At 44.3% G+C, this 24,647-nt stretch overlaps 1 protein-coding gene across 1 annotated transcript in view; it reads left to right on the top strand.

Annotated features, from left to right (window-relative positions):
• Positions 1–6,776: 6,776 nt before the first annotated feature.
• Positions 6,777–24,647, top strand: part of CACNA2D2 (calcium voltage-gated channel auxiliary subunit alpha2delta 2) — a gene marked incomplete at its 5' end in the record, with an annotated part of 200,805 nt that continues 182,934 nt past the window's right edge. Inside the window, one exon of the mRNA XM_082487826.1 lies at positions 6,777–6,857. Coding sequence (XP_082343952.1) covers positions 6,777–6,857 — 81 coding nt within the window. The remainder of the gene's footprint in view (positions 6,858–24,647) is intronic.

Below are 24,647 nucleotides of genomic sequence, written 5' to 3'. Positions count from 1 at the left end.
CTTGTGCTCAAGAACTGTTAATGAAACAAATTTTCTGTATAATTGTCAGACTGTTTTCCCCTCACTTTTCTCAACCTGCACGATAGAGCGAGCTGGGCAAAAAACTCCCTGGTTATCCTTCTAATTGTATTGTAATACTTGTTGGGGCATCAAACGGGGATCAGGATGGATCTGCTAGGGGGCTTGGCACTTGCTTTTTTTTGTTGTTTTTGCACAAGACATACTCTGCTGTAAAAAAAATTGTAAAGATGAAGCAGACAAAAGATAGGACAGAGAAGCAGACGCAGAAATTTAGTGTTTGAATCAAGGAGAACAAAGTAATTTAGTGACAGAGCTGAATGTAGAACATGTTATTCCACTATCTTTCCCCTTCATGTTTCTTGAAGATCTTCCTTTGGATATAGTTTTAATATTAATCTGTCCCTTCCTTCCTTCCTATAATAATGTCAAAGATGCTTTCTTACTATAGGGGAGACCAGATGGTAGAGGTGAATAATGCCTTGATAAATATTAAGAAAAGACTAATCCAGCAGGCAAATTTTTCCTACCCCTCCTTTATATAAACACCTGTGCACATACTTTAAATTAAAAAGGAGTAATAGAATGACAGTGTGGGAGGCTTGATAATGTCTGGAAGCACGGTCAGTAAATTATTTGGTTATTTTGTAGGAAACAGGTGCTCTCTGGAAGCTGTATCTTCAGGAGAAAAAAAAAAGGCAACTTGTTTTTCCTTGGTGGTCAAATATTGGCTCATATGGGGTTTTAGGTATGTAAGAAATTAAGAGAACTTGGAGGGCGATGAGCGTGCACATACACACATGCATGCGTGCGCACTGACACATGCGCTATTATAGTTAAAGGATTAAGCATCTTGAAGGAATAAGCCAATTATAAGAAGTTCCTGCACAGCAAAAATTAGACAACACAGTAATTAATAACCTTATTAAATAGCAATATTTGGGCACTGAACCAAAGCGTATGAATCAGAGTGAAGCATTCTTGGCTGAACACACTGCGTGAAGTGTAGACACTTGTACAGAACACTCTCTGTGTAGAACCCAGTAAGCTTTGGGGCAGTATATCTACTTAGCAAGTGTTTTTTCCTCTTGTCCGTTCATGTTTGTGTGAATCTTTCTCTTATGTTTTGAGCCAGGAAGGCAGCAAGAGAAAAGGACCAAGTCTCTTTTTTTTTTTTTTTTTCTTTTTTTTTATACATCCTTTCTTGCTTGCAGCCAAATAACCCTCTCCTAAGGCTGCTTTAAAAAAAAAAAGCGTCCTCAAACAGACAACTAATTTTCTTTCCTCTTACTTCTCCTTTCCACGTGCTTTTGTGAGAAGCCACTTGCAATGAGGCTTATATTCATTAGTAGTTTGCATAACTGCCTGCCCCACTGCTAGGTTAGAGGTGAAGAGGTGTGACTGCAGACCATGACGGGTCTGTCCTGTGATAAACTCAGTATCGTTTGTTCACCAAACCTAAAAACTTACATTTCCACAAGAAGGCAACTGCTTAACAAGAGGTGGCAAGATGGCCAACATTTTACTGTGTAAACAAGATATGCATGATTGTGCAGGCAAGACTAAGCTGCAGGGTCAAGTTATGTAGACAAAGTATAATAAATTGTGAAAAGACTTGAAGGAAAGAAACCTTCACCCCAAGACCACTGGCAATACTAGTGTTTAAGATATTCATTTGTGTAATTTTAAAGGTGTTCGTTTAGTACTGCCAGAGTTTTAGAGATACCTATAGCACTTAGATAAATACTTTGAGAAAATGTTAGATGAAGAATCCTTATAGAATTTACTAACTCTTTAGAAAAAGGGGGGGGACTAAGTCAAAGATATAGTACTAATTAACTAGTAGTAATTCATAACCTAAAAGACAGGCCTGATAAAAAATGGACGAAGCAAGAAGTCTTGAGGCATTGCCAAGGACAGCTCCTGATAACAAATAAAAGAAGGCCTTGAAAGGCGGCTGAAACCAACCCTGCAGTCTGGACAGAGACCAAAAAGAAAAACTGAGTCTGCGCAGGGACAAAAGGTTACTTGAAGTGATGAAGAAGAATTTGCAGCCTTCATCCTCAAGACCCTCAGCGACCACCACCACAAAGCATTGCGCAAGCGCAGTTAGGAGGAGTTTATGAAAATGACTTCTTAAAGCTAATTTTAATACGAAGCGGGGATAGGTTATGCATATGTATAGCCGTATTAAGAGATCTTATGATTATGTAAAAAGTACCATATATATTTGAGAAGGCCGCTGCATTGAGTGCGTGCCGTCGGTGGAGTGAGACTCCCGGGCCGCCCAGCGCTGTTTTGCTTGCTGCCGCTTGCTAATAAATACTCCAAATTTTAATTGACTCTGTCTCACGTCAATTTTGTGAGATCAACATATAACATGTCCCACGTACCCTGAGCCACCAAGGGGCAGAGTGACCCTGGGCTGAGCTGCAGTGGTATGTCCTCATGGTGCTGGCCACAGGCTGTCGGTGCGTGGCTGACACCAGTGGTTTGTCTTCAGCTTCTGTAGAGAAGGCCAGGACTGCAAGCTGCCGTCTGTCATGTGCACAAGTGTGGGAGGATGTGGGCCAAGGACAGTCTGTCTCCTGTCTTTCCAGGCAATCCTCATTTTCTTCTGAAGCCACACAGCTGGAGCAGTGGTGTAGCCTCGTAAACCAATGTGGACATGCACAGAAGTCTCTGCAACTGCTTGGGTCACCTAAAGCAGGAAACGTGCCCTAACCCTAAGTCAGGGTTGCTGTGACCAGTGGCGAAGCACAGGCGCCCACTGGGCAGGAGTGGGACAGGTGGGATGCTTTGCTTCCTGGCCCTGACTGCAAGATCAGTGATTTGTCTCCTGATGTGCTGCTCGTCACAGTAAATAATTTTGAAGCTCTGCTGCCTTTTTTTTTTTTTTTTTAAGCCTACTTTATCTCATCTTTAAGAAAAATCAAATATGCAAATTATGAAATCAATTAGCATTTTTGTAGTTTTCTTTGGAGAGGCAGTGATAAATGGTGGTGTGTTTTCAAAAATCATTTATGTCCCTTGTTAACTGTTGCACAGGAGGATGTAAAATATACAGGGGAAGGACAGAAAACCATTTATTTCAATGCAAGAAACTTTTAATGTATATCTTGGATCTGTGTGATCATGTTTGTGCGTACAATAGTGTAGAGTAGTTAGGATGGAAGAGTCCTATGGAGTCTCCCCAGCAAAGGCAGAGCCAGCTGAGGTGATGGTGGCTCACTGGGATGTGCTGTGCGTGTCACTGCTAAAGAAGGGACAGGGGATGGCGGGGCTGCCAGGCTGCCTTGCATGTGGTTCCTGTAGGCACAGAGCTACCGAATGCAATCCCAAACACTTGAGCTCGAGGTTTTTCTCCTCGCCCATGTTAATCCACTACAGAGGACACTAAAGTGGTACTCGGTTTAAGGGAGAGACTGTGCACGTGGCTCATAAAGAGGGTCTGGTGGCTTTCTGTGAGCAGCACTACATCCATGCTCGTGGCTTCCCAGTCTGTGCGTCAGCTGTTTTCTTTATGCTTTATTTGTAAATGCCATTTCACGAGAGCAGTAGGGCACTTCAGGCTGTGTGTTTTGAGGAGTTATTGCTCCTCAAGCCCTGTAACACCACCTGAGGCGTGCAGTAATGGCCCAAGAATGCAATGACTGTCATGTCTTATTGCTTACAGCTTCCATAGGAGACACGCTTCAAAGAGAAATCTCCATGTTCATAATGGGCTATCAGTTTCTTTACCCTCTTCATCCTTGCTACGGTCATCTTACATAAAATTTTAAGTGCAATGGCCGTGGGAGAGAAACAAGAGGCAGAAGGTCAACTGAGACAGAATAATAATGGGGTTTATGTTGGGGTTGTTTTTGTGGTTGTTTGTTTTTTGTTTTTTTTTTTTTAATGCTAGCTTTCAACCCAGCATACGGCAAGTGAGATGAAACCTCCAAATTCTGGGATGTGGCCCACTCTGAAGACTCTGGTCATGGACATTACCAGGGCTAGAGGGACATAGTAATGGCTTTTTGCCACACAACTGGCAAAAGCCCTTGTGTTTAAGAGATGTCCTAGTTGCAAAAAAATTTTTACTACCACTGGCAAAAGCTCTCCTATAGCCATACTACACCAAAAAAAAAAAAAAAAGTGGCTTCTGCTATTGTTTTTAAATCTAGAAACCTGGTGTCAGCTATGCAGAAGTCCCCTCCCCCTTTTTTGATAATGTAATACTTTTTTTTTTTTTTTAATAGTGGTATCTAAAGCTCGTACTACAAGGCTTAGCTTGACTTTTTGAGAAACTGCTAGTCTGCAAGGTTGAGAGCAAGATATCATAAGCCTGCACAATTAAAGAGAATTGCAGTCTTTCTCATGAATGAAAAATCCAATGGCTTTTCCCTAAAATAGTAGTACTTCTTGGGGTGGAGGCAGGGGGTGGAATAAGTTTTAAAAAAATACAATTTTTTTTAAAAATCTGCTGACTAAATTTAAATTCATTTTAAATCCCAGCCCAACTGAGCACTCAGTGTCTCTTTTGCATATACCAACAGAGTAATACTGATGCCTCTGTCTTCCTATATAACTTATCCTCTCTGAAGGCTTGGCCATATGTGACATTTATGTGGATATGAGCAGTTGTTAATGTTGATGGATACAGTTCAAGATGGATGGTAATTTTCCCTTGCCATGGTGCTGTAGGTGTTCCTGGAGGGAGATGACACAGGCAGATGTCACTGAAATTGAGGATCTTGCACAGAGCTGGAAGTTACGGAAAGGTGTCAGCTCCGTAAGTCCTCAGCGAGGTTTCTTAGACCTGTGGCTGAGTATGAGCCTATAATTGATTTTTTTTTTTTTTTTTTTTTTTCCAGTTCACTGGACAAACTGGAGAAGGGGAAAAAAATAATTCAGTTTTGGTGTTTCAAGGCATTTTTTTAAATTAATGATGTGTAAAAATAATTTTTGGTGAAAATACTTCAGAATATTTATGGGTAACTTTGGACAACCTGAATAAACCTTTGAAGGCAAATAAAATGTTTGACTGGGAACAAAAAAACCCACCACCAACCCAAAACCCCACTCAGGTCTGTTTGTGACCTGTTACCTTCACACTGGCAGTTCCACTGAAGGCGTTGCTTTCCCTCTTTTGGCAGAAAGGTGGGTTTGCAGATGTCTTCACCCATCTCCATCACTGGATGTTACCTCCTCCCCAGCCGGGCTCTCAGGGGAGAAGAGGCATTGTTACCTCTGCAGGAATGTGGGAAATACCATAAGTTATACTGAAAAGACTTGGCATGCGCAATTAAATCTTGTTTTCATCCACAGCCTCATATGTTACTAACTGGCATGAATTTTGCTTGTGTGAGTAACACACGTCTGTCTGCCAGTCCCTCCCTCTGCCTCCTTTCATCCCCCCATCCCTCACAAGTGATGCTTCAGCTCCGTTCTGCTGGCCGTCTCGGGCATCTTTCTGCTTTGATATTTCTGCCCAGTTTTTGGGCCATACTGTAAAATTCAGTTCTCTGTGGCCTTGCCTCTTAGCTGGATTTCTTTGCTCCTTGATCTCCAGGAGACACTCTTCCATGGTTTTGTGGGTGGTGGGAGAGTATGTGTGGGCTGTCTGGGGAGCGTCTCTTCACGTGAGGAATGAAATCACACGGTGAACCGAAGCCAAGTGCAAAACTTTTGACCTGGTCTGCTCCCTCCCACCATCGCTCTGCCATGATGCTGGCCTTACCTTCTATTCCTTGTTCTCCATCCCTCCTTTCTCCGGTGTAGCGTTGAGGGATGAATGTTGCTGTGGAAGAAGCACTGAGGGCAGTGCCAAAGTGGTGCAGAGGCAATTGAGCATTGCTTTTCCAGGTCAGATGGGAGATTTGACATTTGCGTGGCCAGCGGCTGGAGTCAGGAAATCTCATTAAAAGGAGAGTTATCAAGTTCTGTGGATTTAGAAGAGGGGGTTTTGTTGTTGTTTTGACTTGGTGTTATTGCTCTAAGTGGAAATCTGTGTAGTTGAATATATAGGGAGGGTGCTGGAAGGACTGGCAGCCAGCTCCCTTACAGGGGTCAGGATGAAGGAGGTGCCACGTGGCTGCTCCTGGCCCTTTCGGCTGCCCGAGGAGGTAGCTCTACCCACAGCGGACCTGGCAGAATCAGTTGCTGGCTCAGGTTGGGCTTAGCTGAAGGTGCAAAGCAGCTGAGCCCTCGGGCACTCGATGCCCTGTGCTTGGCTCCTGCCTCTGCCCGGGTCTCTTCTGTTGTGCTGCAGCAATAATCCATCGCCGCAGAACGACAGGCACTGTTGGTCCTGCCGTGGCTCTGTGTTTGCTCTCTGCCACAGAGCCCTGCTGAAGCAGTAAGCTGTTTTCTGTACGCCACAGCACTTCGACCTTGTTAATCACTCTGGGCTTAAATAATTATCTACTGCGACTGTTTATATAAGAAGGAGAAAAAAAACCAAACCACCTCATGCCTTGCAATTTTGGTTGTACCTTTTTCCCTCTTTTCTCTCTGTGGTGCCTTGTGCATAAATTTTGAAGTCTTGAAGTTTAGAACCTGCCCCAGCCATAATTCTCAAAGCTGCATGTTCTTGGTATTCTGCCTGCACCTGGTGCTGCAGAAAGAGAGCAGTTAACTTAGCGGAGGGCACCGATTTTGATTTCCTCCCTCTGCCTTCAGTCGCCTTGCTGATCTGTGAAGTGCTGGGGCTCTGACTCTTTCTCTCTTTCTTTCTCTCCCTTTCTCTTTCTCGCTGTCTCTCCGTCTCTTGCAGTATGCAGTACTGGGCCAGGAGGCTGGAGCAGGAGATTGATGGAGTGATGAGGATATTTGGTGGAGTCCAACAGCTCAGAGGGGTAAGCTGTCTGTCTGTTACCTGTGCTGCCTTCCTTGTGGCAATGAATGTTCTCATCTGCAGAAATCACCTGTGTGAATACTTGCAATAAGTCACCCTCTCGGCTCACTCCATGTGCAGGGTCATGGCTGGCTGTGCTTCTCGTTGCTGGTCAATTTGATGCATTTATCGAGTGTGTGGGAGTGAGTGTGTTTTGTATCTGTCTGTCTCTCAGGCTGCATGTCACTGCTATCTGAGCATGTACCTGTGGGGTGTTCTTTTTTCCTGTATGACACACTAAATGCGTCTTAAATCCAACTAATCTTTCCTCCAGGGACTGAAGGTAGTTTGAGTTTTAATTTTAAACTTCTGTTGACAAAGCAGGAAATGTTCAAAGGATAATTTGACTAGCCATTGGAAGCTCTGTGTTTTTAAATATGCGTTGCAGGTAAAACTGTAATTCTTGTTGGGCTTCTGTTTCCAAGTGCACAAACCAAAATGTTGTACTGATGGTGGCATCTGCCCCCTGACTTAGCACCAGGGCCTAAGTACGGCGGAAGCCAGACCTCCTCTTTTCCTGGCAGCAGCGCTCTGGGTCGGGTTAGGGCAATTACAGAACAACGTCGTCGTGGTTTATTAGGTTTGTGGATCAAAGGGTCTTTAAGACTCTCTCTGTTTCCTCTTGCCAGTAAGATCCTGTTTTCCCTTCCCAACACTGTTGTGCTGTTTTGAAATGGAGTAATTTGAAACTAAGCTTATGGTATTAATCTAAAGAGAATAGGCTTCTCGAGCGTCATAAACATGTTGCCCCAGAGAAAAGCATGGGGTATATTTGTGCGTTCTCATGGCAGTGGCATGTTCTTCTCAGATGCCAATTATTTATGGGCCTCTGACTCTCTCTTACACTCATAGCTATACTGGCTTCAACAGAACCGTTCATGTTTTACACTGTTGGTTGTAACCCACTGTCTAAACACAGAAGTTACACTATTTTCTTTTAAATGCATTTTAAAATTAATTTAATTGAAAGCCTGAAAAACTCTTCATAGTTCATCCATTCATTCACGTTCATATTTGAGCTCTAGAATGGTCTATTTGGGCTTTGCTTGCATTCATTTCAATTGAACAACTTGATTGATGTAAACTTCATGCGCAGCATGAAAAGTGTATACGGTGCTTTGGTTTTAACAAATATTTTTTGATTGTATCTGTGCATTTGTGCAATGCAGTTTTGCATGATGGCAGAGTCTTAGAATCAGAGCCGGGGTTGCAAGTTTTCCAGGCAATCCATAGGTGCAACAGCCAGCGTACTCTTTAGCAGAGCACATTTAAAAAAAAAAAAAAAAAAAAAAAGACTGCTACTACATTTTGTACATGTCCTCTCTTACAATTTATTCTTATTAGCTTTGATTTTGCTCCTTTGCATGTTAAATAGGTATATCATGTAATTTTTTTAATGCCGTAATTAAATAGAAATTACACCTCCAATTTGCCAGCACTTGACTCCTATTGGCCAGTCAGTCAATTACAGGTAAGAGCTTCCCACTTTTTCTGTTTAATGCTTCTGATAGTGCATCATTTTAATGGATTAATACCAGACAAACTGACTACAGAGGGATTGAAGGGGTGTTTTGGAACCTTCTTGTGAAGGGAGGGAGCTGTGCACGATTATTGTATATCTGATGAATGCGTAAACCACCTGAAACCAAAAAATAAGCTACTGAAAATTCCAACATGCAGCTGTTGGAACATGAGAATGGACTAGTAGAGGCTGTCTGTGGATCTCCAGGGGGGAATTTGGGATGTAAAGTTCAGGTTTGAACCATAAATGCAATATCAAGTGAGTGACACTTAAAGACCGTGTCATTTGCTAGTGCAAACGAGCATAGCTTCACTGATGTGCTTCATCCTCAAGAACTCAGAGCTGTACTTGCAGGGAGTCCTCTCACCTACCAGTTGCACACAGGTTCATCTGGGCTGCAGTATGGGAACTGTTTAATGTTGTAAAGTGGTATTGTAACCCACTCTTGAGACATTTATTTATTTATTTATTTATTTTTAAACTATGTTCTGCTGCAACTGCACTCGAAATTTAGAGGGTGGCAACTAATTTTTAAGGCTGGGACTTGGTCCATGCTTCCCTTCTTGTAAAGGGCACTGCCTGGGCACGACTTGGACATTGTATCTCGCCTTGCTCTATCATCATGCTGGCTTGCAACCAGGATGCAGGTGCTGGAGTCCAGTACCAACCCGCAGAGCTGCGGTGTGCCCCAACAGAGTGAGCAGGCTCAGGGGAGAAGGGAAAGCTACTGCCTGAGGAGCCGTGAGAGCTGAAACGTCCATCTAGCTGGAAGCGAATTCCATCCACTGGAGTTTCTCAGGAAGGTAGGCAGGGATAGATCTATGTGAGGCAGGAAGAATAAAGAAAAATGGGGCAAGTAGAGCCTTTTTTTTTTTTTTTTTTTTTTTTTTTTGCCCCCCAAACTTGCTGATGTTCCTTTGGGTTGCCATGTTAGCCTGGGACATTCAAAGTGTCTGCAGTGGGGGTGGGGCTTCTGGTACATAGTGCATAGGGAATGATTTTAGAGGGAGGGGGAAAAGGGCTCCAGTGTCACTGAAGACCAGACTGGTCCTTCTGAATTTGGTAGGGTCTGCCATGCAGGCGGTGGGTCCCACTGCCAGCTGTCATAGGGCTATGAAGCCTGTAAGCATGGGCTGTGGTGCCATGCCAGAAACGGATCTTCCTTTTCCTGTTCAGGCCTGAGTATCAAAGTGACAGACCAGTTAACAACAATAAAAATACCCTCCTCTGAGGTTTGTCAGGTTAACTTATGAATATTTTTTTTCTTGGGTTGCTGTGAAAGGATGTGGACCTGTTCTTTGGTTATTGACTGAAATCGTTAACTGTTGTGGCATATGAGGCATGAAATTTATTGTCAGAAATATGGTGTCCAGGAACATAACACTGCTGAATATTTTATCTTGCTGGAGAGCTGCCCACCCAAGAATGATTTTTATTCTAACTCTTCAGTCATTTCCTAGAGGTGGGGTACTAAATGTCAACCACCTCTGCTTCCCTCGTCTCCTGCAGGGTGGACAGGCAGTCATCTCGTATGCTTCCCTGGGGCAATTATCCAAGCTTGCACCATTCAGATGCTTCTTTGCTCAAGTGGAGTGTTTTTCTGTAGCAAATCTAGAGGAGAGTGAGAAGCTCTGAGAGGCAAAGGGGTGTCATGTCAGGGGCTTGCCTTTAAGCTGTGAGACACCACCTCATTTCTCTCCTGATATCCACATCTTGAAAACACTGAAGTGCAAATGTCCCTGTTGGTCAGACTGGCTGTGATGGGGCTACGTGTATATCTGAACGCTGTGGGCTTGGGGCTGTAGGGAGGACCGTGGCCTCGCTGAGTTGATTCTCTGCCCATTGAAGTCGGTGTTCAGCCCTCTGGGTACTCGTGGTGCAGCATCGTGTTGGCTGGCCGGCTGCTCCTGGCGTGCCTCAAAACAAATCCCAGCACTTGGAGATTAAAGAATGTTGCTTTGCCTCTCTGTCCTCGCCTCCCTTGTGGCTCACCAGAAATAACTGAGATCACAAATCATTGCTAATTTAACTCTGAGTGGCACAATGATATGTGGAACCCTAAAATGCTGGATGAAATTCTTTAAATAATTGCTCCTAGAATAAGGAATAGTACACTAAATATCCAGCTCCCCTGACTTCTGTTCTTTTTCTGTTAGTGACTTTCTTCATGGCTACAGTGGACTCTTCATCACTTTGCAGGACAAGAAAATGTTTGGGTTTGACATTTCTTGCTACACTGCATTAAACTGCTGTTTCTTCTGGTGTTTTGGCACAAGTAGAAGTTGTTGACTTTAGTCAAAAGTGGACAAATTTGTTGTGTTTCCAGCCTAGATGTTTTCTTCATGTTGCAAAACCTGCTCCCAGGTAGACTCTGTGGTCAAGAGCGATTAGCCGGAGAAGATAGCCAGGCTGAGGTTGCAAGTATCCTCTGGCTTGTTACTTAAATTGTGTTTGATCCCATGTCTCCTGAGGTGAGCAGCTAGCTGGTCAGACCACCTCCTCCTCTTCTTCTAGTACCTTTTATCTGTGGCTGCCTGTTAATGGGCTTGCTTCTTTGCTGACAATTACCGGGGAAGCCAAAACCTTCAGAATGAGATGGGGAAAACCAGAGCAGTGAAAGTGCTGAGCCCCCTTTTCTGTGCTGTCTTCCTTTCTGCCCTTCTCTCCGGCTGTTTTCCTGAGGACTGCTTCAGTAGCAGGGCTGAGCGCTCACCCAGAGGCATGGCATGGTGGCAGTGCGGCCTTTCCCTGTTGGGCAGACAGGTGTTAGCCAGGGCAGGGTGAGTGGCAGAGCTGGACCCATGGTTTGGATGAACAGAGCTTCAAGTCTGGCAAGCTGGTTTTACACTCTCCTGCCCTTTACTCTGGGCCATCAAGGGAAGTTAAGAGATAATGTCTGGATCTGACTCACCACCATACAACTGGAAGATATAAATACCTTGGTGGTGGGGAAACACCCAGTCCATAAAGGTCCAGGTGGCCCCAAACCTAAGCCCAGGGTGAGGTGTGGTGAGCAGCTTGCTGGCAGAGCTGGGCAGGCAGCAAGCCTCGGCGTGAGCCGTGCTTGGTCCTCAACACATGGGGCTGCACGGAGAGGAGGATGAGCCCAGGGAGAGGGTGCCCTTCGGGATGTAGCCTGCTACCCATAAGGGCTTTGCTGAATGTGGCAAAGCATAAGTGGCTGGACTTGGTCCTTGCAATCAACATCTTATTTTACTTAAGTGGATTTTTAATTTCTCCGTCTTTTATTCTTGCTTGCTATCTTGTGCTGTTTTCTCAGCTTTGTTTTGCCAGTTTGGCATCTCTGCCTGGCAGAAGTGCTGCTGTTCATTCATCTGGTCTTTTGTGAAAGGAAAGGACGAATTCTGCTAGCCAGGGCTTGGGCAGAGCGACCAGGATCTATGCAGGCGTCCCCACCTTTGTCTGCCTTGCAGCATCACCTGCAGCCTGCCTATCCCTTCTGCTCGGCGCTGCTTCTCTGATACATCATTTCTTGTTTTCAAAGCACGGCCATCCTTGAGCTGAGCCAGGTGAGGAACTGTGGTTGAGCTGTACACAAATAAGAACTTGGATTAAAAAAAAAAAAAAAGTATACTAGCAGAGTTTCGGCTTGGATCTGAAGAGCTGAACTGGCATCCACCTTGTATATTACTGCAGTCACTAACACTCCTCCTGTGGTGGGGTCTCTGCAGTACCGAGTATTTCAGGTGGCTGTGTGAGTGCATCCCTTGCAAGACTGCTGGTACAGAGCTAGAGAGCCTCTTTAATGCCAGCACTAGGAGGTAAGACATGCTCTTATCAAAGGACCTGCTGAGGTTTTCTGTTCAGCTTTTTTGTTCTTGGGTAACTATTGGCATAATAGTAACATAGCCAAAATCTTCCAAGTAGCTGTGGTATTACATGATGTTTAATTTGCTCTTTTGTTTTCTCTGGGTATAGAAACACTCACCTGGTCATTCAGTAGGGCTGGAGAATGTGGAAAGTGTTTATGGGATTTTAAATGAACAATGCTAGAGAACCAGAGCCCCCCTGCGCAGTGCTCTGCAGACAGTGTGTGAGGAGCACGTCTGCTTCCAAAGGGCTTTGTCAGATGGAGTGGGCATTTACAGGACAGCGATGTGGTCCTTAGAGATAGCATTGTTGGGAATGAGATGCTAATATTCTGATATTCAATCCAGTATCATAATCCCCAGTCTGGACTTCAAAACAGCGTAGCAGAGTGCATCTGGCCTTTTCCTTCTGAGGAGTCAGCCCCAGCCTCTGGAGCGGGAGACAAGTGATGCCCAGTGACTGCACTGTGCTTGACAAGAGCTGAGAGAAGGAGTTGGAGCCCAAAGCTTGGGAAACACACACAGCCAGCTGCTTAAGCTACTGCAGCACTGAATGCCTGCCTTCTTCCAAATGCTGCAAGGGAGAAAGGACCTAATTGAGTTTTCCAACAGCTCGTGCCTGTCCGGAGGCTGACCAAGAGTATGGACTCTGTACCCCAGTGAGATGCTGCCTATCTCCATGCTCTTGGTTCCCAAGCTCATGCATTATCTGCCTGATCCTTGCAGTTCTCTCCCCCATTTCCCTCCCCCTCTCCTGCCAGCGTGCGCACAGCCTGCTTCCGCACACCATCGCTGTGCCCTCCCCTGCTCCTCATGTTTGATAAGAGGAAGTGTGCGATGCCAGATAAACACATTCCTGTTCCAAACTGCTTGGGTTTATTTTAATCTGCCTGGGCCGTTCAGCAGCCTCAGCACTCTGTTCAGCACCGAGTGCAAAGCCAACAATATATTATCAAGGAGGAGCATTTAAATGTCCTTAGTCTTTCCAGGGGCTTGGTTGGAGGAGGGAGGTCCTCTGCCACCCTTGGCTTGGGCCAGTGTCTGCCATCATTAGTCCCCTTGCACCCATCGTCTTACTCCTCACTCTTTCTCTCTACTAGAACCATATTGCATCCGTACAGGGAGATGTCAGGGAAACATATGCTCCAGCTTTTAGTACATTTGCATAATTAGAGTAATGTGTATGAATAATTTATAGCTGTATGTGGCTGCTCAGTGTGTGACGTTAGCACCCCTCGCTAAATCCTTTCCAGTGGGTGGTGCAGATCCTGCACCAGAGCCATTGTGCCGATGCAGCGTGCAGCCTGTTGGCAGATGCAGGAGCCCTGCTTTGAGAGATCAGGGTGTGCATATATATATATATATATATATGTATGTGTGTTTGTGTGTGCATATATATTTAGTGGAGAAAGATGGGCTTTTACAGTTGTAGGGGAAGAGCAGGCTAGAAGTCTCAGAGGCTAAAACGCCTTAGACTCTTAGGCTCAAATCTTGCTCCATTTATGCAGAAGCTGTGAATAGAAATGTTCTGCAACATTTGAAAGCTGAGGCAGGGATTTTTCCAGCAGGACTCAGGTGTGACTAGTTTGTTAGTTTGTGTGCCAGGTTTATGGTTGGGTTTTTGTTGGTTTTTTTTTTTTTTGGTTGTTTTTTTTTTTTTTTTAATGACTTTTTCAGATCATAAAACTTAGCAGCTTGCAGGGGGGAAGGAATAAACTTGCCTGTACTGTGTCACGGAGTCTGATCTCAATCAGTCGGTCAATAAATAGTAGCAAAGGATTGCCTGGGCACAGTCTCACTATTTACCAGCTCTTTAGCATGGGAGTCTTCATGCTGGAAAGCCTAGAGTCCCAGGTAGGTTTTCTAAAGGAGTGATCCGAGTGGTTGAAATCGTATTTATGTTCCAGTTAATTTTAGCTTAAACTATATTTGGTCCTTTCCAAATGTTTGAGAGCCTTGGCTGGAAAGCACTGCGTAAACTGGAATGAAATGCAGGCATGAACGCTTACTAGCTCATTAGTATTATCCACTGGGAAACTGAGGCAGGTGGTTAAGCTGAGCGAGTGTGCATAACGAATGTGTGGTGCAGCCTGGACTGTTCTCCACCACGTGTACAGCCAGCAGCTCCTTAGAGGGGTATGTGTTTAGAAGGGTAACAGGCATAGTAATAGTCTGTAAAGCCCCTGCTTTGACCCTTTGTGCTTTACAGAATTACTTAGTAAAGATAATACACTTGCAGCTAGTTGGTGAGTTAGCAAGATCAGAGGGGATTGCTGTTGAGTTTTATGGAGTCATTTCTGATTTATATTGCTGTTAGTGACAAGTTAAATGAGCCCAGCATTCAATAGACTGCTGTTCAGGTGCATGCATCTCCTGAGTGGGCTGCCCTGTGCTTCATGTCCAAAACCATAGCTGATTTACCAAACCAGTCAACAACCATCTTTGTAAGATCCTCATGAATATTCAGTGACACTCTTACAATTGATGGTATTGCCATTACACAGCCATATGAATCCATGGGAATGATGAGACCTCGATCCATGTTTCTGGAAACCTCCCTCAGCCAGGTTGTCGTGCCCCTGACTGAAGGAGCCTGTGTGGTCCCCACATCCGTCCCAGCTTAAATTGTTACCTTCAGACTGCGTTTAAAAACAAGCAAGACAAAAGCCAAACCAACCCTGCCAGAATGCGGGATGAATAATTAGGTGGAGATCATTAAAGTTTGCCTCCTTAAAAACATACATAGATTATTCTTTAATGGAAAGTTAATTGTTTTATTATTCTCTCCAGATGTTTCTTTTCCTTTACATTCACAGGGGAATTGATGTAGCCTGGGATTCAGTCTCCTGCGAGCAGAGCTGATAACCAAAAATGCAATTCTATTGCTGATGAAGATACAAAAACAATAGAAAACATGTATATGTATTCCATCATAGTTTCAGATTTAAAATATTATTTATAGGCTGTAAGTGCCCCCTCGACTTGAAATGCTACAGGCTGTGGAGTTTGCATGTCTCTTCCTGGTCGGTTTGCCAAGCAAACGCGTGGTATCGGACACTGCTGAGTCCTGGTTTTCATGCGGCTGATCAATTGCTTCCAAATGCTGGACTGTGGAGGAGCCTGCAACTGCCAGTGCTGAAATACGCAGTGGTACTGAAAGGTTTAAAGCAGGAAACTGTTGTTCGATACTCGGGGTTATTGTGTGGAGGGAGCAATAAGATGTGTCACATCTCCTTTGTTCTGTATGCAAAAATGCAGGATGGCTCAGGAAGGTGGGGAGAATACGGTGGAGGCGACTTCTGAAGGGCACAGTTGTGGTGTTTATGTTCTAGTGTGGTTTCAACCTGGTAGATTGCAGCTGCGAGCTTGCATGTTAAGTGAGCATATTTAGCGTTTCTCATTACAACAGATCACCTTTGACATCTGATGTGAATAACTTGAATGGGCCCCTTATTTCAAACACCCAGCCATGCTGCCCTATTGGCCTGCAATGATTCTGCTGGTTTTATAGGTACTTATTTCCTTTTAATTATTTAGAGTTAAAATATTAGTGTAAGGGAGGGAGAGAGAGTGGAGCCTGGTATTAGCTCAGCCTTGCCTTCCTCACTGAGGTCCAGATGATCTGCTTATATTGGAGAGTTTTGAGAGGAACTGCTGCTTGGGAGACTTCAGCTCTTGGTAACCTTCAGGGATCTGTAGCCTTCCAACACTTGTATTTTTTGCAGCTTACTTGGACAATGCTGCATACAATGAGCTTGAAAAACTCCACACTATTCTGTGTCTTAGGGATAAGGCACTGTCATAGTTTGAGAGGTCATATCCAGAGCAGAGGAAATGAAGGGAGAAAGGAAGATGAACAGACTAAGGAGGAAATGTGGCAGGAAGGTGATGCTATTGGCTATGAATTCTCCTCTCCCGTCTGTTGCTCTTGGGCTTATCAGTGCCAACTGATGTAAGTGGACCATCTCCTCTTTGATTTGATATATTTTGGAGGATTTCTGTTTCATTTGGGGGGATTTATATTTGTGTCTGGTCCTTGTGATTCAGTTAGTCACTGGGCTTCAGATTTTATTGACTTTTTCCCCTTTTCTGACTGACCTTTCACACCTGTAAGCGTCCAAGACAGATGCAGTATGTTTGTTCAGCACCTACCATGACCAATAGTGTCATGTTTTTTGGACACTGACCATAGTATAAATATTAAATAGTAAGTAAGAGCGCTGAGAAAAATCTTGTCTGAATGAAACATGAGATTTGCCTGTGCAAAGAGATGCTGTGAATGAGAGGCAGGGCTATTTCTATCGGGGCAGTTCCTGAAATGTCTGAGTGACTTGTCTTGGACTAGTAGCAGGATCTAGTGTCAGAGGAGGCACTGTAGGGATTGTTTAAGTAGTAGCATTAGTTATCATCTGTTGGATGCCCAAGTGAAGCCTTTGCTTGTAGCTAGGAGGCAGGGAGCAGATTTTCAGTTCCCTGCTGTGACTGTAAGGCCAGGTAAATAGAGAAGGAGGAGACGGCGGGGGGTTTATGTGACTTGAGGAGCAAAGAAGATTGTAATGGTAAATGTTGGATTACTTTTAAAAACAAGTAGGTCATTGAAGATACTGTGGCTGGTGAACAGAAAAAGAAAGGCGGATTTATTCCTTGTTCTTCCAAAGATTTGTTACACTGTAAAGCTCACTTCACTGCTCAGCGTGCTGCCATTTTTAATTCTGGAAGTTCTTTGTTTCTGTTTCTGTCAGTGGTCCAGCAAGGATGACACTGGACCTGAAATTAGGGACCTGGGATCTTCAAAGGAGCCTTGGTTCCCAGTTCCCCTGGGCATTGTGAGTGGGCTGAGCCTTCCCATAGTGTTTGCTGGAAACATCAGTTGTTGTTTCTGTTTCCCCCTCTAGCAGGGATTTGCCTGTGACCCCAAGGTGCTCAAGACAAATAGTTTAAAATTCAAACTGTCTTTTGTCTTCTGCCCCTTTTGCAGAGTGCTAGCATGCAAGAAAAACATCTGTCGCCATCCCTGCCTTTTATAGAGGGGAAAGGATCCAGTGATAATTATTTGACATCAGGTATATATGTATTCATAGCATTAGTACTGTGTATGTCTGATTCTGAGTATAAATGATAGCTCCAGTGTATTCTTAAACTTTCAGTGTCTTGGTGCTCATTGAAAAAGAAATCATAGCATGATAATACCATGCTTACATCTAGTGCATTTCATGGCTGATTATTAAAATTACTTGCAAACAAGTTTGCTCTCACATCTCAATACAGAAGAGAAGAAAAACATTACAGCCTGTCTGCTGTAAGTAGGTAAATTGAGGCTCGGGTGAGGGAAATCCATACTATGAATAGTGAGTCTGATGGAGGGCTAGGGAGGGAGCCTGTGAATCCTGACACCAGGGCTTATCTTCCAAACGGCTTCCTTAATAACAACTGTTCAGTTTGTCACTTCAGGCTCATTACTACATCTGTTAGCACTGAGCAATGGATCCGAGGAAATACAAGTGAGAGAGACAAACTTTCAGCTTGGAATTCCCCCTTAGGAAACTTATTTCTGGCACGTTTCACAAGTGGCAGCTTCTTGTTTATATTCATAGGGTTTATAACGCGGTATTTTCTCTTTGGCTCGGCCCTCAGCTCCCTCCCATGACCAGGCGATATGCCTTCGTTCTCGCCTTGCCTCTGCTGTTGGTGCCAGTTTGGAGGGCTGTGCTCCTGATGCAGATCCCGAGCAGCAGTTTATTGCTAGCTTTCCCTCCTCCTTAGATGTGTGCTAGCTCTCGAACGACATTTTGAGGTGCCTGAAGCATTCTGTGGAAGAAAATTAATTGGTTTTGACAAACCACAGCAGTCCCTTGGGTGCCTGGGAGTGCAACATTTATTGAAACCAGGCAGGAAATCAAAACGCTCTGGTGTTCATTCACCTCCAGTGCAGCTGTATCAAAAATAAAAATAAAAAAATCCTTAACCTTCCTCTGGATTTTTCACTCTGACATTTGGATCGTCCACTAACTTTCTAATAAAACCTCCTTTTTCTTTTAAAAGAGAGTTTAGTGTTCATGAAAGATGCCAGAATGACAGCCCAGGGAGTAGATGGTCTCTGTTTACCCACAGAGCAAACGCAGCATCAGGGCAAACGTACTTGCCATTGTACTTCCACCTTGACCTGCAGCATCCCAAAGGAGGGTAGGGAATTGCAGTTTTTCGGCACTTCTAGACTTGGCCTCTCTGCTTACACAACTCAATAAGGAATCGGGCTTCTCCTGCTATTGCAAAACAGTATTAAAGAAGGATTTTTCATCACAGCTGTAGATGTAACAATTTCAATTCAAACCTCAAACTGAAAGCACTCTGCTAGCAGAAACCATCTCCCAGCCCCACTCTTCCAGGAGTCTGGCCTGTCTTCCTAACATATTGGTTACAATCTGATTCATTTCTAAAACATATGCTGATATCCAGTGCAAGTTACAACCGTTCTTGTTGGCAGAAGAAGATACCTATATATGTGAAAGGTGAGCTGCGGTGCGTCACCCCAGCTGTGACTGTGCCTGCAGCCATGTGGACGCCCTTCTGTCGGTCGCTGGTCTGCCCTGTGCAGACGTGCTGATGGGAGTCATTAAGTTACTATCAAGTTTGAATTAGTGTTGGTTCACCTTTAAAAACAAAATAACCAGCAGTGTTCTTCATATGACTCTGAAGGCAAGACTCCGAAATGAGGGTAGCCGTTTTTAAACAAAAGCTGATTACTGCCCGGGTGCAGTCACAAAATAGAGTTGGTTTTGGTTTTACATGGGGTGTCCACCTGTCAGCTTGTAAAGTGGCATGTGACTTCTGGACTGTGCCGTGCTTGATAGGGCCATGGAATGTTTTTACAGGTCATCTGCTGTCTGTGGGCATCCCCAGGAACGGTGTTAGTAGGGGGGAAACCATATGCTTTTAGCCTGTAGGATCAGGGTTATTGTGGGTCCTAGCCTCATGGACTGGAAAGAGTACTGGAGCCACGGGCAAGGACTGGGGAAAGGATTCACAGACAAATGATGTACTGGGAGTTATTCAGCCCTTCCAGGGCCTTATTGCAGCAAATTTTAGGGATTTTAACAGGCTTTTTTTCTGTTGTTGGTCACCACATGATTTTTATGGGTATGGTAGGGGTGAGTGCTGTGAATTCAGCAAACGAGTATCTGGGGGAAGCTGTGTGTTAGGCAGAAGGTCCTTGCCTGTGTTCTCAGCAGCCGCAAGTGCCAAATGGAGGTGGGACATCAGGCTGAGGACCCAGCCTTGCCCCTGGACTGTCGGTGTGGTTAGAAACCCTGCAGGTGGACTGAAGTTCCTGCTAACTGCTGGGGTGGCAGAGACGGGGATGCGATAAGGATGGATAGAGGAAGCATGTGCTTCTGAAGTCTTGCTGTGAATTGGCTCTTTACAGTTACTGCCTGCAGAGATGGAGCAGGGGTGCATGGTATCTGTAAAAGGGACAGATGGGGAGACCAGCCTTAGCAGGTCCTTGAGACAGAGCAGGTAATGTGACTGCGGCAGCGAGTGGAGGAGTGTGAATGGCTGCTCGCTCTGCGTCATGGGGAGATGGTGAGAATTCCTTAAGCAATTAATTAGCGCAGCTGAGAAGCTGAGCTCAGTGCTAAAGGTGATCTGCAGTTGTACCAACAGATATGCACACAGGCTTTATTTTTCTGGCTTGGAACCTAGCTGGGGGGTTGTCTTGGTGTGGTTGTTCATGAATAGCTCATAGAAGTGTTGCAGTATCTTGGAGAATACCTAGTCCAGTAATGTGGGAGACCACAGAGGGGGTCATCAGCGATCCTAAATGCAGCTTTGGCAGGTTTGGGTACTGTAGGAGAAACACTCACGTACATGGTCCACGGCAGAGCGGTGGTTCCACACTGCAGGACTGCACCATCTCACCTGTGTGACTTGAGCTCATGTGGAGGGACATAAGTGGGCACCAGCACTTGGGAGGAGGGTCAGTGTGTGGATGTTCATATGGACTGGGGTGGTCAAAGGTTTGCCCTAGCAGGGGCTGTGACCTGAGTGCTGGCAGATGTGTTGCATGGAGTGGCAGCACCGCTCTCTGGAATTACTGCATGGGTTTCTTCTTTACCTTTTTCCTCTTCTAATGAGTCTGCTTTCTGGCATAACAATTATCTACTTTGGATATCAATGTCTATAGGAAACTGACTCTAGCTAAAATTGTAAATTAACTTCTTTGAAGCTTATGTCCCAGATGTCAGTAGTGATAGATACTGTTGAGTGGTTTCTAGCTAGAGAAGACTTTGAGCGGTGTCATTTTTCATGGGAAAACTTCCCATATGCTTCTCCAAGAGGCTTTTCTGGGCAATTAAATGACATGCTGTATGCAGAGATAACATGAATTCAGAGAGCTTTTGCATTTCATCTTCTATGACATATCATAGGTACTATGAAAGCGGTCACTATGAGTTTGGCTCTTGGTCTCAGTTACTTCTACAGGAGCAGGGTTTGCCACCCCAGCTATCACCCATAACCAGCAAGACTCCTGTGGTGTTTGTTGTACGAGCAGTGATACACCGTGAAGCTGGGATATGGGAGGATCTGTGGCACAGGGAATCCCATCCTAAGGACAAGGGAGCCTGCTGAATGGCAGCATAGGGTACTCAGCCTTGCAGGGCATCAAAGCCCTTCAGCTCCTGAGCTGGTGGATTGTCTGCTAACAGAGAGACAACGCTCTGGACAAGGTTTAGGGGTCACGGGAGTGAAGATCCTTTGATGCAACTGAATGGCATCTTCTTTTCCTCTCTTATTTAACAGATTAATAAAGTTCTCACAAGGAGCATCTGACTGTGTAGGTAAAACCAAAGTGTGCTGCTGCTTAAATCTAGGGCAACAGGACACAGAAGTCTGGGGAAGAACTCAGCAAAAATCATCATTCTAGATGCGTGCAGGGTCTCTAGTGGCCCTTGGCAAAGGAAGGATACAGCATGGATTGTGAGTTAGGAGGGGGTTTCAGAGTCCCCCACGGAGAACATCTTCTGGTAGGACTGGTAGCTTCAGACAGTTTGGAAACCGAGGTGTGGGCTGCCTGGGTCCCTGTGCGGCTCTGTGCACCGTGCCATCTGCCTCTGTGCCTCCCAGGAGCTGAGCCCTCTGTTTGAGATTTTCCTGGCTTGACTCCTCCGTGCCAGCAGTCCTGAGGTTCCTGCTGCTTTGCATTACAGCCGTGTGTCAAGAAATCCCAGCTCCTGGGGTCAAGTGCTAAGCATTTGCTTCTTTATCAGATATTTACTTAGGAGGATTTCATTATACTGAATCTACTAGCTTTGAATAAATTCACATGCAGTAAATTTATTCTTGTTCTTTTTGAAGGGACTTCTGTGCTAGAGAAAACTTTGAAGAAGACCATTTATACCAAAAGCAATTACTTTCCTGGTAATTTTGTATGTATTTTACTGCGGATACTGTATTTCTATTTGACTATGAGCTTTCTCCCAAGTGCCACTGCTGTGCTGAAAGTGGAGGAAGTTAGATGCTCAAATCTGTGGTGCCCCAACATTTTCACAGTTAACACGGAATATATTTGTCTACGCACTTATTTGAACAATCCACCTGTCTGAATAAAGCTACAGGTTGATCTTATCAGGGTCCACTTGGGGTTGCTTCATGTCAATTGTGTGGGGGTTTTGTTTTTTGTTTTCTTGGGTTTTTTTTGGTCAGTTGGGTTTCTTTGGCAAGACCAGTGTGTCGGGTTCTGGTTGTTGGATTTCTTCAGCCAGGTGGTAGAGATGGTCTTATGTGACACTGCAGAGGGCATCTCCAAAGCCTTGTCACCCAGTTCATGAGTATCCAGGAACCATACTCTGCAATATAGATAAGCTGATGCATTGGCAAAAGCAGCTTATTATATGATTTGGAATAATAAACAAACCTGTAAAAAATCCATCTGCAAATAACTTTAAAATGTGTAGTAGGGGCAAAGCTGAATTCTTCCCTCCAGCAGCTGGTTTGCTCTGGCAATATGCTGTGATGCCATGTGCACGGGGACTCTTTCTGGTGTCTCAGTTGCAGCCCTCTGCACAGGATCTCCTGTGGTCACTTGACCAAGTCCAAAACAAAGCAGGAGGAAAAGCTCAAGTAAGAATTTAGGCACTTTGGTCTGATAATCCATCAAGTCCTCTCTCCACTGGTTTATTTTACGTGCTGTGCTTCAGTGGAAGGAAAACCGGCAGGTAAGACGTTTGGCACCTCTGTGTTGAACAGAATAAAAATACTTGGTGGCTCCTGTGATACAAAAGCAATGCTTTGGGGCTGGATTTACCAAAATTGCTGGTTTTATAGATATTGATGGTGATAATAGCCGTCCATCCTCCATTTAAATGTGCTCTTAACATTTCCAGAGTGCAAGCATGCACATGAATCCCTTTGAAAATGGACAAGAGAAAAATGGGGGGACATGCACAAAAGAGAAGCATGTTCATATTAAAATACAGAAGGGTAGAATATTCTGTTTTTTTCCAGCATGAGCTTCTCATTAACAAGATTTGTTTCATTTAGAAGTGGCTTGTTGACTAGTTTAAAAAAAGGAAAAGCAAACCAAAACAAAAACCTTAAAGAAGTGTAGGTCCCTGTTAAATTGCAAATTCTATATTCTGTGCTGGATTATTGTTTTATGGGAACCAATGATAGTTATCGTGCACATGTCTACATATTTCGCCGGAAAGCAAAAGTGTTTTTTTAAGGGAAATTATTATACAGAAAAAAAATCAATTAATTATAAACAACTGCTGTTGCAGTGTATAATGCTTGTGCTCGAGCCCAAATCTGAAATGAATAAAAAACTTGTCATCTGAACAGCTCTCAACATCCCAGTCTAAACTTTGTGGCTAGCTTTAACCCTTGCTGCAATAGACTGACGAGAAAAATCACATAGTGACTCTCCTATTATTGCTGTAATGAGGTAGACAGAAACATTTCTCTAGGCATTTCTATGGCGTGAGAATGTTGTAGAGCTTTCTGGGCTGTTCGTTATCCAAGTAAGCCACTTGCATCTGGTGGAATCGCACACTCCATTTTTGACCTTTTTTCCTTGCATGGCATTTGGTCTAGGATTTCATGACAAATAAAAAATTTATTTCTGGATCAGTAGGTCTGTGAAGTTTCAGTTAGTCCAGGGCACAAACTTGACCTGATTTGCTGGAAGTAGTTGGTCAGGACATTTGTTGTTGGGCCCTGTCTCTGTCTTGAGCCTATTCTGTGAGCGTGGGTAGGTCCTTGACTTCTGTGCATCAAGCTGCTGTAGAAATATATTAAGGGACTTCCATCCAGTGTGAATTCAGAAATCCTCAATGCATGAGAGAAGTTAGTAACACCCTCCACAGAAATATCTAGGGATAAATTGCACACTGTTGGTTATTTTTAACAGGAAACCAAAAGAAAAATAAGCATACTGTGAGTGTTTTGTAATTCATGTTTTGAAGTTGACACTCAATAGGTAGAAATTAGCCTGAACAGAAAGTAAAGAAAAACTTTGGGCACAACAGGGCTTTGCACTGCTTTGCTAGTATTCATAGAAAAGTACATTTTGGCAGATTTCTAGTTTCAGCATCTTCATGTGCTATTATAACCCTCTTCATAGAGATCCAGAAAACCTTGGAAAAATCACACATGTGAACTCACTTCAATCTTTTCCCCTCCAAAGCTTCTAAGTGGGGGTTTAAGGCTCAAGCTGCTTCTCATTGTTGAAGTCTGCCTCAGTTTTAGTTATTTTTCTCATGAAAGACTGAGCAGAAGTGAAATTGGTGCTGTAATAAAAGTTGTCCCCATTTCATAAGGACCTTAAGAGCAGCTGTTGAGGACAACCATTAGCCTAAGAAGGTCTCCAAGGGTTGTCTCTGACAGGGGTAATCTTTCTTGTAATACCATTCCTAATGTGGATCTCCTAGCTATATGTAGCAATTTCTTCCTCTGTATTTGTTCTGGTACATCTCTAGGGCTGCTTGTGTGTGCTCTAGAATATTCACCATATTTCTTTCTTTCCATCTATGTTGCCATGGTCTTATAACACGTCTGTTGCAAATCTATTCTCTTCTAAATGTGTAGTGTTCCTCCTAGTTTGTCTTACTCTTAGAGCAGGTTTTTGTTTGTCTTCTCCCTCAGATGTCCTTCTCCGAGTGTTGCACCTGTGAGCTGAGGGTACTTCAAATTGCAGTTGCAGTTCCCGCTCATGGTATTTGTGGTGTTGGGAGCAGAAGGGAGAGGAGCAGTACAGCAGTGGTTGCCTCAGTATCTTCTGATTCTCACTGGTGGCTCCTGTTCAGCTATGTCTGTTGTCCAACAGATACTTAGGAATTCAACTACGGTAGCTACAGTCTCAAGCTTGTTGCATATGCTCCTGTCGTATTTCCCCTGCAAATCT

Source organism: Vanellus vanellus (genome assembly GCF_965231255.1).
Source record: "Vanellus vanellus genome assembly, chromosome: 9".
NCBI classification, from domain to species: Eukaryota; Metazoa; Chordata; class Aves; order Charadriiformes; family Charadriidae; genus Vanellus; species Vanellus vanellus.
The sequence above is the reverse complement of the archived record's forward strand: the minus strand, read 5'-3'. Positions and strand labels throughout refer to the sequence as shown.